The sequence below is a fragment of the Rhamphochromis longiceps genome, linkage group LG9, assembly GCF_057381845.1.
Source record: "Rhamphochromis longiceps isolate RC_006_pf linkage group LG9, R_longiceps_female_GT1.1, whole genome shotgun sequence".
Taxonomy (NCBI): Eukaryota; Metazoa; Chordata; class Actinopteri; order Cichliformes; family Cichlidae; genus Rhamphochromis; species Rhamphochromis longiceps.
Window position 1 is genome coordinate 36,870,506 of NC_140565.1, and position 17,555 is coordinate 36,888,060.

A 17,555-nucleotide genomic window follows, 5' to 3' on the forward strand; every position below is an offset into this window, starting at 1 on the left:
TGAGGTCAGAGGTCAGAGTGCATGATGTGGCAGAGGTTAAAGGTCAAAGGAAACCTCACACCTAAAGTTTAAGGTCGTGTCCCGGGTTACAGATCAGACTGGAGAAAAAACATGCTCTAAACACCAGGGGCCAAAGGTCAGGAGAGGGGTGGAGACCTGACACTGAGGCATGCGTCATCTGGTTTCTGGGTTAGGGGTCAAAGGTTAAACCTATGGGTTAAGGTGATCAGATTAATTACAGACTACAGAGAGAAGGGCTGCTCACAGGTAGATCATCTGTTCAGGGATTAAATATCAAACAATCAGGGTCAGAGGTCAGAGGTTCAGGGTAATCAGGGTTACAGGCAGGACACATTCAGTGTTTCAGCTTTGATGTCAGTGTGAAGGTGAGGGGTCAGAGGTCAAACAGGTTACTTACAGGTAATAAGTGTAGGAGTGATAATTTCTTCGTCTGAGTGGTGGGGGGGCGGAGCGGAGGGAGTGATGAGATGGAGGGAAAGAAACAGAAAAAGGAAACCACAGATTAATGTCTCAGAGAGAACAGACAATCACTGTGTGAAGGAGAGCAGTGGAGAGCGGTGATTGGCTGGCACCAGTGTGCGAGGGGAGGATCACGTTTGATTGGTTCAGAGGAGTGTGTACATAGCTCATGTGGTATTTACTCCTCTGTACAGACAGCTACATGGTGGTTAGCCTGGACTGAGAAACAGAAGAATAAACACGTTTATATCAAATCACCCTCAGTGAGAAACAGCAGGAGTGTTTCCACATGCAGTCACCAATCAGCAGCTCATGGGGTTCCTCTGGGCTCTGTTCTGGGTCCTCCACATGTCTAACAACAGGCTGTTAGTCTGAGCTCACGCTGACACCAGTCAACACATCGAGATGACTTTCACATCAAGCTGTCAGTCCACATCTACATGCATTCAACAGGATTTTAGTTGTTTGTTTGTTGCATGCGTGGAAACCGAGGCATTGCATTATTAGGGGCGTGGCCTCTGTGACTGACAGGTGGATGGTGACACAGGTAGCTGCTAGCTGTCTGCTAGCTTCCCCTGAATTGGACCTCTGCACTGTGTTTGTGCTGTTGGAGCCTTTTAATGACATCATGACATCAACAAAGCTGCTGTGAGGTTCCTGTTCTTTTGTACAAATTAGCGCTCCAACCTCTTGTCCAAATATGCCAACTTCTTCTAAAACAAACATAGAGGAACGCTTCAAAGCGTGGAGTCTATGGCTGTATTTGTACGATGTGTCAGGCCCGACTCTGGTTTGTGTTGAAAGCAGGAAGCTGCTTTTCAGCGCTCAGCCTCCGGTGTTAGAGAAAAACTACAAGGCTGAATGTCATGAAAGCAGCACAGCGTTGGAGTATGACCAAAGGATGAAAGCATTATATCTGACTTTCTTTAAAACTGCGAGGCAGAATGCTAACCTTGGGAGTCGTCCTTGGGATTTCAGCGCTAAGACACCTCAGGTTTCTCTGCTTGTGACAGAAATTCACCTCACTGATTCAATCAGCTCTCTCTCTGCTGTCTGAGTCACTGCCGGCACAAAATGCAAGCTTTCAGGGGTTCAAAGGTCATCGTGCGTTTGGCTTGTTTTGTGGTGTTTGGAAATGGAGCGGCTCCCGATTAGTGCAGAAGCTTTTCTTCAGCATCCTCGCTCTCACTGATGCACCCGTGCACATCAACAGCTGCAGGCAGATTAATCAGCATCTGTCACTGGGCAGCTTGAAGCCTGACGGCAGGAAGCGGCGGTGCTGGGGACGTCTGAGAGCCGCGGTCTCATCACTCTGCATTACTGCTTCAACATCCAGCTTCCTGTTTGGTCACAGAGTGGAAATCAAACGCACCCTGTCAACATTAAAAACCTCATTAGAGGCCGAGCAGCCGTCTCGTTTTCGCTCTCTCTCTAATATCTGTGAGGGAGATCACAGCTCGATCGACCCAACACATGAGTGCGACTCAAACTGGGCACACACACACGCTTTAGAAGAAGTGTGTGTTTGTGTGTGTGAAGTAAAAAGTGTGTGCCTGTGTCTGCGTTGCCTGAAGCCATTCAGCTCGAGGCGACTCTGGAAAAAAAGAATAAAATGCTCTTTCATCTAAATTTCTCTCTTATCTTTGACGTTCTACAAACACAGAAGCTTTTCTGTCTGTGTTTAAATGTGTGTGCAGAATAAATCATGTGTGTGCGCTGTGTGTGTGTTAGTGTGTCCCAGTGGGGCCATGTGTTTGATGTTGGAGAATAAAGTGGGTCCAGATACAGTTTAATGGTGATTACTGCTGCAATCTGCTCCATTATTCATCCTCATTTTCCTCAGTGTCACCGCCAGGACGCCGGCACGACCGCGTCTTTGATGTCCAGCTACGCTCCACGTACAAAACACCGTCCTCCTCTCTGACTTCCTGGAAATCTCACACTCATCAGAAGGTCCACACGCCGCTCATTTAACCCCTCAGTGCAGCAGCTCCCCCCGCTCTGTGGACGCCACCATCTACAGGCCCCATCGTCCACGTGTAGCTCTCACAGCAATCGACAGACCCAAACAGTCACACTGGGATCAAATCATCATCATCATCATCAACTTTATTTATAAAGCACTTTAAAACAACCACAGCTGACACAAAGTGCTGTACATTGGAACTGTAAAATAAAATTACATGAGATATAAATAAAAAACAAATAAAAGAAGAGTGAAATCATTAATTAAATAACTACTGCATTAAAAAAGAAACTAAGTCTCACTGAGGTTAAAAGCCAAGGAATAAAAGTGGGTTTTAAGACGTGATTTGAAAGTGGACAGTGAAGGGGCCTCTCTAACATGCATGGGCAAATTATTCCATAATTTTGGAGCCACAACAGAGAAGGCCCCGCCCCCTCTGAGCTTCCTCCTGGATCTCGGTACCTCCAGGAGCAGCTGGTCAGCTGACCTGAGAGACCGACAGGGTATGTGGGGATGAAGAAGCTCAGAGAGGTAAGGCGGGGCAAGACTGTGAAGGCATTTAAAAACAAACATAAGAATTTTAAAATGAACTCTAAAAGACACAGGCAGCCAGTGCAGAGAGGCCAGCACGGGGGTTATATGCTCTCTTTTTCGAGTTCCTGTTAGGAGTCGTGCAGCCGCATTTTGAACCAGCTGCAGACGTGAGAGCAATGACTGACTGTGATAAGAGCCCTGATGGTGACAACCTTTTCAATAAAAAAGTTCAGAAAATCATTGCAAATCTCAGGAGAAACTTCCAAACAGACATTCAAAGGAGTATTAAGAACAGTGTCAATGGTCCTAAATAACACACGTGGGTTATGACAGTTGGAAGAAATAATATTTGCAAAATATTCCCTTTTTGCATCTTTAACAGTGTTCTGGTAGCGATGCCAGCAGTCTTTGAGAATTTGAAATGATACATGCAGTTTATCCTTTTTCCACCTCCGTTCTGCTCGACGACATTCCCTCTTAACAGCACGACTGCTCTCATTAAACCAAGGCTCAGGTTTAGCCTTAAGCTGCCTGGTTTTTAAAGGAGCCACAGAGTCCATGATTTTTTGACAGCAAGAATTAAACCAGGAATGTAGGTCTTCTGTGTCAGAGGAAACAAAGTCAGAAGGGCCGCCGAGCTGATTAAAAGCAGCAGAAAACTGCGCAGCAGTGGCGGGGTTAATAACCCGACAGCACCGAGTAGCAGCGCCAGGTTTAACTGCGGTATATGTCAAACCAACGTTGAATAACACAGGCATATGATCTGAGAGTGCACAGTCACAAATCTCCAAGTCAGTGACAGGCAGACCATATGACAGAACAAGGTCCAGTGTGTGTCCGTGCTCATGTGTAGGGCCACGTACGGACTGTACCAGGCTAAAAGAGTCAATAAGGCTTAAAAAGTCCTTTACCAGTGGCTTATCAGGACAGCATACATGTATATTAAAATCTCCAACAATAAGAACACTATCAAACTGGAACCTAACCCTAACCCAATCAATAGACCTGAACAATCAGGAATCGAGTGACCAATCAAAAGAACGGAATTGAAAAGACATAATTTAACAAAGTGTTCTGACTTTGAAAACTAATTCTTAAAAAAAAACTGTTCCAGCATCTCAGAGGTCAGATCATACTGGAATCGAGTCAAACTGGAAGGAAATCAAACAGGAATCAAATCACACTGCTTTAAGCTCGTTATTTTGAGGGTGGACATGTTATAAGACCTGCACCAGAGGATCAGAAAGGAACACGGCAGATCTGCTGCAACTGACATACATGTAAGGCTGAATGTTTACATACAACATCCACATGTGATTATTAACATGTGACTGCTGCTGAGTGGAGAAGCCAGCGAGACACAGATGAGGAGACTGAGACGAAGGACGAGTTACAGGAATCAGTGTGTCTGTGTGTGTGTCTGTGTCAGTGTGTGTGTGTCTGTCTGTGTCACTGTGTGTGTGTCTGTGTCACTGTGTGTGTGTCTGTGTGTGTGTCTGTGTCAGTGTGTGTGTGTGTGTGTGTGTGTCTGTGTCAGTGTGTGTCTGTCTGTGTCACTGTGTGTGTGTCTGTGTCAGTGTGTGTGTGTCTGTCTGTGTCACTGTGTGTGTGTCTGTGTCACTGTGTGTGTGTCTGTGTGTGTGTCTGTGTCAGTGTGTGTGTGTGTGTGTGTGTGTCTGTGTCAGTGTGTGTCTGTCTGTGTCACTGTGTGTGTGTCTGTGTCAGTGTGTGTGTGTCTGTGTGTGTGTCTGTGTCTGTGTCACTGTGTGTGTGTCTGTGTCAGTGTGTGTCTGTGTCAGTGTGTGTGTGTGTGTGTCTGTGTCAGTGTGTGTGTGTGCGTGTCAGTGTGTGTGTGTCTGTGTCACTGTGTGTGTGTCTGTGTCAGTGTGTGTGTGTGTGTGTCTGTGTCACTGTGTGTGTGTCTGTGTCAGTGTGTGTGTGTGTGTCTGTGTCACTGTGTGTGTGTCTGTGTCAGTGTGTGTGTGTGTGTGTCTGTCTGTGTCACTGTGTGTGTGTCTGTGTCACTGTGTGTGTGTCTGTGTCAGTGTGTGTCTGTGTCTGTGTGTCTGTGTGTGTCTGTGTGTGTGTCTGTGTCAGTGTGTGTGTGTCTGTGTCACTGTGTGTGTGTCTGTGTCAGTGTGTGTCTGTGTCTGTGTGTCTGTGTGTGTGTGTCTGTGTCAGTGTGTGTGTGTCTGTGTGTGTCTGTGTGTGTGTCTGTGACCGTGTGTGTGTGTGTGTCTGTGTGTGTGTCTGTGTCAGTGTGTCTGTGTCTGTGTGTCTGTGTGTGTCTGTGTGTCTGTGTGTGTGTGTGTGTGTGTGTGTGTGTGTCTGTGTGTGTGTGTCTGTGTGTGTGTCTGTGACCGTGTGTGTGTGTCTGTGTGTGTGTGTGTCTGTGTGTGTGTCTGTGTGTGTGTGTCTGTGTGTGTGTCTGTGTCTGTGTGTGTGTCTGTGACCGTGTGTGTGTGTCTGTGTGTGTGTCTGTGTCAGTGTGTCTGTGTGTGTGTGTCTGTGTGTGTGTGTGTGTGTGTCTGTGACCGTGTCTGTGTGTGTGTCTGTGTGTGTGTCTGTGACCGTGTGTGTGTGTCTGTGTCAGTGTGTCTGTGTCTGTGTGTCTGTGTGTGTCTGTGTGTGTGTGTCTGTGACCGTGTGTGTGTGTCTGTGTCAGTGTGTCTGTGTCTGTGTGTCTGTGTGTGTCTGTGTGTGTGTGTCTGTGACCGTGTGTGTGTGTGTGTCTGTGTGTGTGTCTCTGACCGTGTGTGTGTGTGTCTGTGTGTGTGTCTGTGTCTGTGTGTGTGTGTCTGTGTCACTGTGTGTGTGTCTGTGTGTCTGTGTCTGTGTGTGTGTGTCTGTGTCACTGTGTGTGTGTCTGTGTGTCTGTGTCAGTGTGTGTGTGTGTGTCTGTGTCAGTGTGTGTGTGTCTGTGTCTGTGTGTGTGTCTGTGTGACCGTGTGTGTGTGTGTCTATGTGTGTGTCTGTGACCGTGTGTGTGTGTGTGTCTGTGTGTGTCTGTGTGTGTGTCTGTGACCATGTGTGTGTGTGTGTGTCTTGCTGTCTGTGACCGTGTGTGTGTGTGTGTGTGTCTGTGTGTGTCTGTGTGTGTGTCTGTGACCGTGTGTGTGTCTGTGTGTGTCTTGCTGTCTGTGTGTCTGTCTGTGAGGAGAAGAGTTTGTAACATTGTGTAATATTTGTTTAATAGATTGTGTAATTCTGCTTTAGAGGTTCCCAGAGCAAATGCTGACTCAGCACAGCACCCAGCAGGTGATTCGTTATGACGGGTGGTGTAATGATGGAGCTCCTCAGTGAAGCCGTCAGCAGGCTGAACAGGTAACTACAGCTCCGTCACAAACATGGTGAGAGGAGCACTGGTTCACACTCTGCATGTCAGGGTCAGAGCTTCATCAGCCACACATCTGAAGGTTTCTCCGTCATCACTGTGAGCCACGCTGGGAACAGCTTCCTGTGATTTAACAGGTAAATAAGGAAGCTGACAGTCCACAGCGTCCTCTTTGCTGACGATACCTGGATGTTCCCTCTGACCAGCAACTGCTCAGTAAATTCCTTGAACTGCAGTTTATGTGATGCCAACATCTCATCTTTGAGGTGTTATTGTGTAAATCTGAAGAACCTCACCTTCAGATTAGACTGACACATCTACTCTGGTCACAAAGCCTTTTAGCTAAGATCAGACTTTCTCTAATCGAGCTGCAGTTCGTTAAATGTCACTGACATCACCAGTGCTGCTGGACTCAGGGGCACCTGTGGACCTGCTCGTTTTACCAATAAGCTTCCTCAGCCGGTCGGTTCAGGTCTGGTTTTCATCTCCTCTGAATCGTAAGGCTTGCTCACAGAAACGTTAGTACTAAATAAAGTTTCAGAATGTAACAACGCACCCGTCAGTAGCTAGTGTCATTATCAATCAAGTTATTATTGATATATTGAACTAAATCAGCTGAGAGTATCTTTGCCATTAAGGTCCACAGCAGGTCATTAATGGTCATTAAACTCACCATTCTCATAGTAAAATCAGTGAAATGGATTTCAGATCACCTGTTAAACAAACACATTGAGAAGCTGGGACCAGAGTGAATCCTCTAATTCAGTCTTACACTCAGTAAACAGTAAAAACCAGAGCAGTGAGAGTGTGAAACTACGACCGACTCTTAAAGCCCAGCGTCCTAAAGTTGCAGGCTGCCTTGTTTCCGTGTTTGTGATTTCCTTACCGTTTCTTCATCAGCAGGATGACTCCCAGGAAGATAATGATGAACAGCAGGATGCCGGCGATGGAGCCAGCGATCTTCACCGTGTGGTCCGACTGTTTCTCCTGCTCCGGTTCTGGTTTCCTGGTCGCAGTGCCTGAAAACCGCGAAGCACAGTGTGGACCGTTAGCTACTGTGTGCTGATCCCAGCCAGCCTCAGTCCTCGCTGTGCTGCTGCAGACACCCATCATCGCCTCACACTGTAGCATCCACAGGAACCAGTGGTAGCCAGCACCTAACAAGATCTATGATACCATGTATGCATCATGTATCTGTGGCATAGTAAATATCACTGTTGAATAAACTTTCCATGATTAACTGTATTCAAATCAGTCATAACCAGCAACATGTTTACTGTGCCCACCTGCTCCAAAAATGACTCTGCTGCATTTAAATGACAGCGCTTCGCAAATCATAGCCTGCCTTACAGTTATCATTCGAAACAGCAGAACCAATCACAGCGGCCGTCTCAGAACAGTTCTCACTGGTTCTGTTCTGTGGTTCTGGTCCAGCTGCTGGTCTGAGAGAGGCTGTCTGCCCTCAGCCTGAAGGAGGGACAGATGATGTGTGAGGGAGTCCTCCTGCTCTGACTGTATAATGTGATGGGATGTCAGTCCCATGGAAAACCCATTAACCACTGTGTGTGTGTGTGTGTGTGTGTTCAGGTGTAATATCCTTCCAGGTGACTCAGTAGATGAGAAACATTCAGGACACCACGTCGCTGTCGAGCGCTGTAATGTGTCATTTCAGACATAGCCCACTTTTCCAATCACAGCTTGACAACAGCTATCACTCACCCTTTGAGTGTGTGTGTTTGTGTTTGTGTGTATGTGTGTGTATGTGTGGGGTGAGGGGTTTCAGCACGTCTGCTCTATGAAGACATTGAGTACAATTCAATTCAATTTTATTTAAACAGCACCAAATCAGAAGAACAGTCGCCTCACTAGGTTTAAATCTGGGACTCCCCACCATTTGACCCTTAGAACTGAAGAAGCTTCTCGGATGAGAGGTGAAACGTCTTCAAGCAACTTAAAGAAGTCCAGGCGCTTTTCTTTGCAAGCTCCTTTGACTATATTAGCCATAGAAATTCCTGCAGGGCTCTGACGAGTGTTCGTGTTTTAAACTGAAGCTGTTGATCAGTCAATTACGTCGTCCTCAGCAGCACCGTCACACTGATTGACAGCTGTGTTTCTGATCCACAGCTCAGGTGTGTTTTGACTTAAGGCAGAGTATTAGGTGGCCCTCCTGAAACTCATCTCCACACCTGAGTTACAGTGGTCGTTATGCCTCGGGACGCCACTTGCCCGATCATGACCATAAAAACTGCCAGAGGACAACGTGTGCGGAGCCTGAGGCTGATCCAGGTGAGCTGATATTCAGGAAGAGAGCATTTGAAACAATACCCTCTCTAAAAGATAAGAAAGGTGTTTTACAATTCGAGGCTAAACTTACCAGCAAAATAATGAAAGAGTTCTATCAGGACTTATATTCCCTTGAATGTCAAAATACTGTAGACGCAAGGAGATTGTTTCATGATAATCTTAATCTCTTTATACTATCAGAGGAAAGTCGATTAAATTTGTGCTGTCCCATTGGGGCACAGGAAAAAGCTGCAGGCCCTGATGGGTTTGGGCCAGAGTTTTACAAAAAAATGGCTAAACATATGGTGGGTCCTTCATTAAACATGTATGTAGAATCTCTTGAGAGGAGCACACTTCCACCCACCTTAAACCTTGCCCATATATCCCTGATCTTAAAGAAGGATAAACCTGCAAATCTGTGTACATCTTACAGACCTGTAAGTTTACTCGGTGTAGATTGCAAGATTCTGTCCAAAATTTTATCTAGATGACTGGAGGAGATCCTGCCAGTTCTTATAAAGCCTGACCAAACGGGTTTTGTCAAGAATAGATACTCCCGCTCCAAGGTACGCCGACTCATAACTGGTGTGCAGTTTTCTCAGAACACCAATTATAGGGCTCTTGCAAATTCATTGGATGCCGAGAAAGCATTTGATCGTGTTGAGTGGGAGTATCTATTTTATGTTTTGGACAGATTTCATTTGGGATCTGAATTTGTCAAGTGGGTCAAACTGTTGTATGGGGCCCCAGCTGCAAGGGTATTGGTTAACGGCTCAGATGTTTTACCACTGGGTAGAGGAACGCGTCAGGGATGTCCACTTTCTCCCCTACTGTTTGGACTTGCATTGGAGCCACTGGCAAAGGCTATAAGAACTGACCCTGAGGTCTTGATGCATGCTCAATCATCCAGGTATGTAAATCTCCAAAAGCTGATTCTGTTCATCTGAATGTAGCGTTTTTGTGGGAGAAACGTTTTGTCACTCATCCAAGTGACTTCTTCGGTCTCAGCTGACAGTCATTATGCAAATGTCCTGTTTATAAGATTGGGGAAACCTGCAGTCAGCTGAGACTGAAGTAGTTACTGAAAACGCTACATCCAGATGAACAGAATCAACTTTTGGAAACTGACCCTGAGGTCTGTAGGGTAACCTTGTTGGATACTGAATACAGAATTTCCCTTTACGCAGATGACGTGTTGCTCTTTGTCACTAAGCCAGAAACATCTATTCCTGCACTGACACATATCATGAATCAATCTGGCCTTTTTTCAGGGTATAAAATAAATTATGATAAATCTGAAGCTTTGCCACTGGGTGATGGGGGAGATGGGACACTCCTCCCAATTTTTATTTCAGGTGGTCGACCACAGGTTTTACAAATTTAGGTATTAGGGTGTCCGTAGACACAACAAAGTTGTACAAGTTGATCTTTAAACCAATTGTTGCCTCAATCAAGAATGACCTCAATAGGTGATTTGACCTTCCCCTATCTACAGTGGCTTGCAAAAGTATTCGCCCCCCTTGAATTTTTCCATATTTTGTCACATTACAGCCACAAACATGAATCAGTTTTATTGGAATTCCACGTGAAAGACCAACACAAAGTGGTGCACACGTGAGAAGTGGAATGAAAATCATACATGATTCCAAACATTTTTTACAAATAAATAACTGAAAAGTGGGGTGTGCGTAATTATTCAGCCCCCTGAGTCAATACTTTGTAGAACCACCTTTTGCTACAATTACAGCTGCCAGTCTTTTAGGGTCTGTCTCTACCAGCTTTGCACATCTACAGACTGAAATCTTTGCCCATTCTTCTTTGCAAAACAGCTCCAGCTCAGTCAGATTAGATGGACAGCGTTTGTGAACAGCAGTTTTCAGATCACTTTATCTGAAGATAGCTATACATGCATTTATTTCCTCACGCTTGGACTATTGTAACTCGTTGTTTATGTGTCTAAGCAAAGGTTCTCTGGATTGTCTGCAGGTTGTGCAAATTGCTGCAGCTAGGCTGTTGACAAAATCCTCCAAGTATTCACATGTGACACTATTGCTATCTCAGCTACACTGGCTTCCTGTTGAATTTAGAGTACATTTTAAGATCCTGGTTTTGACATTCAGAGCCTTGCATGGACTGGCACCACCCTACATCTCCGATCTGCTACAGCCCTATGTCCCCAGCAGGTCCCCGAGGTCATCTGATCAGGGCTTACTTGCTATAAAACAGACTAAGACGAGAACTAAGGGTGACAGAGCTTTTGCCACTGTGGCCCAGAGACTCTGGAACTCTCTCCCTCATACATTAAGAACTGTGGACTCGGTAATTGTTTTTTAAAAAAAACAACTCAAAACTCACCTTTTTAAAACTGTTTTTGGTTAATTTTTGCCTGTTTTATATTGTCTGTTTTACCCTTTTATTATTTGTTATCTTATGTGCAGCACTTTGTGATGCTGTCTAGAAAGGTGCTATATAAATAAAATTGTATTTATTTATTTATTATTTATCTTGGATGGGTAGAATAAGTTTAATCAAAATGAATGTTTTACCCATAATATTACAACCTATACAAATGTTGCCTCTCAGGATCATTACCTCCACCATAGCTCCAGGTATTGGCATTAGTATATTTGATGATTGGCATTCTAAAAATATAAGATTTATTTGCAATCTGTTTGAAAGGGGTAGTTTTATGGCCTTTAATCAAATTCAAATTAAATATAATTTACCACAGAAACACTTCTGTGGGTTCCTGAAAGTAAGACATTTTATAAATTCCCTTAAATTTTGAGCCAATCAACCTGCTTTAAATCCTACTGAAAGCTTTCTCTTTAAATTTAATGAGGAAATAATCACAAAAAAGAAATTTATCTCTCTTTGTTATAGGAAATTATTGTATCTGAATTTTGTAACCACTGATAAGGCCAGGGTTCAGTGGGAAACCGACCTTGAAGTTCAGCTTAGTGCAGAAGCATGGTCCAAAACTTTTAGATCTGCCAAGAAAATGTTTTCCTGTAACAGACTCCAGGAAAGCCGTTACAGAATTGTACATAGACTGCAGCGTACGCCAGAGTTTCTAAATAAAATTCATCCTCAGATTTCTCCTCTTTGTGTAAAGTGCAATACGGATGTAGGGACTTACTACCATTGCATATGGCAATGTCCTTTAATTACTAGATTTCGGAAAGATTTTGCTATGGAGCTTCACTCAGTCTTTCACCAGACGATCCCACTGAACCCTGTCCTGTTCACTCTGGGTCCATCTATAGAAGGGCTTCTGTGTCGTCTGTGCAGATGCTTTTGTTATGTAAACTTTTACATTTAGCGAGGCGATGTGTACTGTTTCAATGGATTCAGAGACAGTTCCCCACTGTTACACAATGGTACAGAGAAACATTCAAGGTGTTGCCCATGGAGCGCCTTACTGCCATTATAAAGGGCAATTGTGATGCATTCTGTAGGATATGGCGGCCTTTGCTTGATCACCTACCTCGTGACCTTGCTGTGCTATTACATGAAGGGGGAGCACATTTTGCTACATTATTTTTCCTTTCTGTTGGTAAAAGAAAAGAGTATTGTGGTGAACTGTACTCTCTGTGGAGGTTCTAAAACTCTTTCAACAGCAATTCTAATCTGATGAAACATCTTCAGAAACAGCATGCATCTACCAAGTTAGTTGAAAAAGAACCCGAAGGTAACGTTGTGACTCTAGCTCCGCTGAGTTGGGAGTTCGTCTTGTAATCGGAAGGTTGCGGGTTCGAGCCCCGGCTTGGACAGTCTCGGTCGTTGTGTCCTTGGGCAAGACACTTCACCCGTTGCCTACTGGTGGTGGTCAGAGGGCCAGGGCGCCAGTGTCCGGCAGCCTCACCTCTGTCAGTGCGCCCCAGGGTGGCTGTGGCTACAATGTAGCTGCCATCACCAGTGTGTGAATGTGTGTGTAAATGGGTGGATGACTGGATATGTAAAGCGCTTTGGTGTCCTTAGGGACTAGAAAAGTGCTATACAAATACTGGCCATTTACCATTTACCATCACAGTCCATCACCCAGCCACAGCTACACAGGCTGATTGCCAGGTATGTTGTGGAAGACATGAAACCCATCTCAACAGTTGAGTCCCATGCTTTCAGACAACTGATTAGTCATATACCTGTGCGAGGGAGAGCTGGGAAGGCACCATCCAGAAAGACATTTTGCAGTTATTTATACCAAGAATATGCCAAGACGGAGTCAGAGCTCCAAAGAAAAATACACTCGACATGGTAGAATATATCTCCACAACAGCAGACATTTGGACAGTGCATAATAAAAGTTTTCTTGGTGTGACCACGCATTGGATAAATGCACAAAACATGAAACGTGAGAAAGCAGCGCTGGCATGCAAGGCGATTTATGGGTCGACATATGTATGACAGTATTGCATCTGAGCTGGACAACATTAACTCATCTCATGGCCTATTGTTACAAAAAAGATTTGTATGTGTAAAAAAGATTTGTGTGTGGACTTAGAAAAAAAACCCCTGCAAGTTACAAGTATGGATTTTGACCCTATTTTTCTTCCTTTCATCTGATTGGTCAATGTCATGTCAATCACAAATGTAACAATCCAATCAGAGAACAGATGGGTTTGGCTGTCGAGGGGCGCTTTTTTTGAACTGCAGGTCTTTGAAGGGTGATACAGTTTGAAGCTGGAGGATCGCTATACAAATATCCGATAGCGGCTAGGTCCCCTAACGCACACACAATTTTTTTTTTTTACGCACACACAAATCTTTTTTACGCACACACAAATCTTTTTTACACATACAAATCTTTTTTACACATACAAATCTTTTTTACACATACAAATCTTTTTTACGCACACACAAATCTTTTTTACACATACAAATCTTTTTTACACATACAAATCTTTTTTACACATACAAATCTTTTTTACACATACAAATCTTTTTTACACATACAAATCTTTTTTACAAGTACAAAATATTTATGACCACATTTTGAGCCCATAGAATTGGATCTTGTGTGTGTGTCTGTCTGTGCATGTGTGTTTCCATATGTGTTCATATATGTGATTGTGTGGCTGTTATTTTTTTTCATTTAACAAGTATATTTGAGGGACCCTTATCATGTTCAGCATTTTTTCAGCTGTCCATTTTGCTTTTCCAATTTTTCTATTTAAGTTATTACTATTGTGCTAAATCATAGCATTTCTGCTGCTTTTTAGTATTTCTCCTAAATCATACTATTTCTGATATTTTATAAGATTTGTGCTAAATATAGTATTTCTGCTAAAACATAGTATTTCTGCCAAATATAGTATTTCTGATTAATTATAGTTTTTCTACCAAATCATAGTACAGTATTTCTGCTTTTTATACAATTATTGCTTAATATAGTATTTCTGCTTAATTATAGTATTTCTGCCATTTTAGAGTATTTGTGCTAAAACATAGTATTTCTACTAAATGTAGTATTTCTGGGTAATCATAGTATTTTGATATATTTCTGGCAGGTCCCCAGGGAGTCAATCCTCTGTGAGGACTGTAATATTCAAATTTACATATCAGGGCCTGCACGGCTTCCCAATCATATCTGAGGGCTGAGACATTCAAATTTGCATATTGAGGACTACATGGCTTCCCAACCAGCCAATCATATCTGAGGGCTGGGACATTAAAATTTGCAAATTGGGGCCTTCATGGCTTCTAAGCCAACCATTCATCTGTGTCATATATCTCTAATAATTCATATTTTTATTTTAAATAGTCAACACTTAAGGATTCCCCCATCCCTTCTGAACAAAACGGTGTAAGAATGACAGTTCTAGCCCCTAAGGTTAAGTAATTCTGGCCGTTTGTTTGAGGGAAATCCTCAATATGACAAATAGACTGCAAAAAACCTGTTTCCCTGTGCGTAAAACCCTGCACTTGGTTCACCAGTTTTGGCGGGGGAAAAGTACACAACCTCTCTGATTGGTGGATTCAAATTGAGCCGCTCACAGCTGTTTGACTGACTTAGAAACACGCTGTTAACAGCCCCTGTTCACTTGCTGCTGCTGCTGCTGCTGAGTGTGTGTGTGTGTGTGTGTGTGTGTGTGTGTGTGTGTGTGTGTGTGTGTGTGTGTGTGTGTGTGTGTGTGTGTGTGTGTGTGTGAGAGAGAGAGAGAGAGAGACCCTCTTTAGGGCAGCATCTCATTGATGGATAAAAATATAATATATTGAGAATGGTTGACTGGCATAGACCCTGTGTGTGTCTCTCTCTCTGTACATTTCTGTATCCATATTTGATTTTGTGTTTATCTATTGGTTTTTTTCCAAATTTACTTTTATTTCTTTTTTTTCACAGGTGAACAATTGGTTTTGAGGGAGCTTAACCATGTTCCGTTTTTTTCCAGCTTGTCATTTTACTTTTCTAGTATTTTCACTTAAGTTATTACTATTCTGCTCAATCATAGTATTTGTTCTAAATCATTGTTATTATGCTATATTGTAGTATTTCTGCTGAATCATAGTATTTATACTATATTATATTTTTTCTTTCTAAATATAGCATTTCTGCTATATAATTGTAATTCTGCTATGTTATAATATTTGTGCTAAACCAGAGTATTTGTGCTGAAACATAGTATTAATTCAAAATTACAATATTCATAGTTCATCACAGTGTCTCTGGAAAATCACAGTATTTCTGCTATGTTGTACAATTCTCCAAATCATAGTGTTTCTGTAATGTTTAAGTATTTTTGGTTAAATATATTCTTTCTGTTATCTTATACTATTTCTCCTAAATTCTTGTATTTTTGAGAAGTTGTGTTTCTGGTAAGTTACAATATTTCTGCTAAGTTCTGCTATGCTACTGTATTTCTGCCAAGTATTATGTTTCCTCTAAGATATTGCAGTTCTGCTAAGTTATTACATTTTAGCAAAGTTCCTTTGCTTCTGCAAAGTTTTTATAATTTCTGCAACTTTTCAGCTTTTTCGGATAGTTTTAGCAGACAGCTTCAGCTTTAAAGCATCCACACAGCATTTTCGCAGGAAATGCAAATTTTTCTAGTTAATTTAATGTCGAAACAATGCATTGCAAAACAAGGTTTGCACATGTCCTTGGAAGTGAAGATGCTTTGCTGGCTGCTGTGACACTACCAAAATTTAAGCTTCGTTGGTTACATGACCAAGTGCGGAAGGACCTCGCAAAGGGACGTCTGTTGGTAGAGTGTCGAAAACTTCTCCCTGAGCAAGATCAGCTACAACCAGGTACCCGCACCACCAAGACAACACAGCACCCGGGTTCTAGCTAAGAGGATCTTCTCCTTTGAAGAAAATGAGGACATATATGCCACTGTTGAAGCTGAGGTAGCCGAGTACCTCAAATCAGGAGCAACAGGGTTAGACTCTCTGAAGCATTTCCCGATGATAAAGAAACTCTTTCTTAAACTTAATGCAGCCACTCCTTCAAGTGCCCCAGTTTAAAGGCTTTTCAGGCTGGGAAACCTGATTCTCACTCCAAAGAGGAACAGGTTGTCCGATCATAAGTTTGAGGAGCTTCTCCTCTTGAGGTACAATTGTTGGTTTGATGGAAGTTGAGTAGTGCTGATATGATGATGATGTGTTGCCTTCAGTGGTGCTCTACAAGGTCAAGCATGTTAATATTTCCAAGTGAAACTTAGACCACTGAAGCACTTAAAATGCAATTATATTTTATTTATCGACATGGCCGGTATGGAGGAAATATTATTTTGGTTTGACTGTTTATGAGGCTGAAAATACTTATTATTTATTTGATTTCTCTTCCCTTTCCTGAAAATACTTTTATTACTAAACATGAGGTCTCCAGTTGGCACAGTTCAGCAGTTAAGTTTACAAAGAATGGACAAACCTCACTGTGTTTATGTTAAACCATTTTTGCACTATATGTTTTGCACTTTGATACCTACAGCTCCTAAATGGTCTGAGGCACAGTTTAATGTTGGCACTGCTAAAAACATACTTTCTCCCCATTTAAATGGCAAAAATAAATACATCTTTCAAAAGTTTCAACACACTGTATGTCGTGTTTTGTGATCCACTGCTTCTTCCTAGTGATACTACGTACAATGATTAGATTTATAGCACTGCTGTATCAACCCCAAAATGATGTGTTTGCATTTGCAGAGGGTTGAAACAATAGAAAAAGATTAAACAGACTGATAAAAAAGTGACACATAAACAAACATTGTTAGTTTCTAATATAGTTTCATTTATTTCATCATTAACTTGCACTCACACTGCCATTTTAACCATTTTAGGTTCAGGTCATTAGGTGGCACAGTGCACTTGTGGCAGTATACTGCTAACATGAAAGCAAGCTAGAAGACTGGCATCCTTGCTGGGAATCCCGTTAGGGAAGCAACACATTAATAAGAGAATTCTGGGTGAAACCAAAGTTACTTTCCCTAGTAACTAGTTACTTTGAAAGTAACGAGTAACTTAAAGTAACTGAGTTACTTACTGGTGGTGGTTAGAGGGCCCGGTGGCGCCTGTGTCCGGCAGCCTCGCCTCTGTCAGTGCGCCCCAGGGCAGCTGTGGCTACAATGTAGCTTGCCATCACCAGTGTGTGAATGGGTGTGTAAATGGGTGGCTGACTGAATGTAGTGTAAAGCGCTTTGGGGTCCTATGGACTAGAAAAGCGCTATACAAATGCAGGCCATTTACCATTTTACTTTTGATAGCAGTAACTAGTAATGTAACTAAGTTACAAATTTAAAGTAACTTACCCAACACTGCTCATGTATCTGTTTTTTTCTTCTTCTCTTCTTCTTATTTGTATTTGGCTGTGCTGATTTGTTGCTGTTTGTATTCCAAAATAAAAAATCAATAAATCTTTTTTTTTTAAAAGAAAGAGTAGAATAGAATAGATCTTTGTTGTCACTGTTACCAGAACAATAAAATACAGTTTGACATCTCTCTGTTAGCAGCATGTAG

At 42.7% G+C, this 17,555-nt stretch overlaps 1 protein-coding gene across 9 annotated transcripts in view; it reads right to left on the reverse strand.

Annotated features, from left to right (window-relative positions):
* Positions 1–17,555, reverse strand: part of LOC146662832 (receptor-type tyrosine-protein phosphatase mu-like) — a 224,043-nt gene that overhangs the window by 75,428 nt on the left and 131,060 nt on the right. For 5 of the 9 annotated variants that reach the window (XM_085417612.1, XM_085417613.1, XM_085417611.1 and 2 more), the window contains 2 exons: positions 7,201–7,333; positions 419–451 (listed from right to left, as the gene is read on the reverse strand). In XM_085417612.1, the coding sequence (XP_085273738.1) occupies positions 419–451; positions 7,201–7,333 (166 nt within the window). The remainder of the gene's footprint in view (positions 1–418; positions 452–7,200; positions 7,334–17,555) is intronic. The other 4 variants (XM_085417616.1, XM_085417614.1, XM_085417615.1 and 1 more) reach the window with 1 other exon arrangement.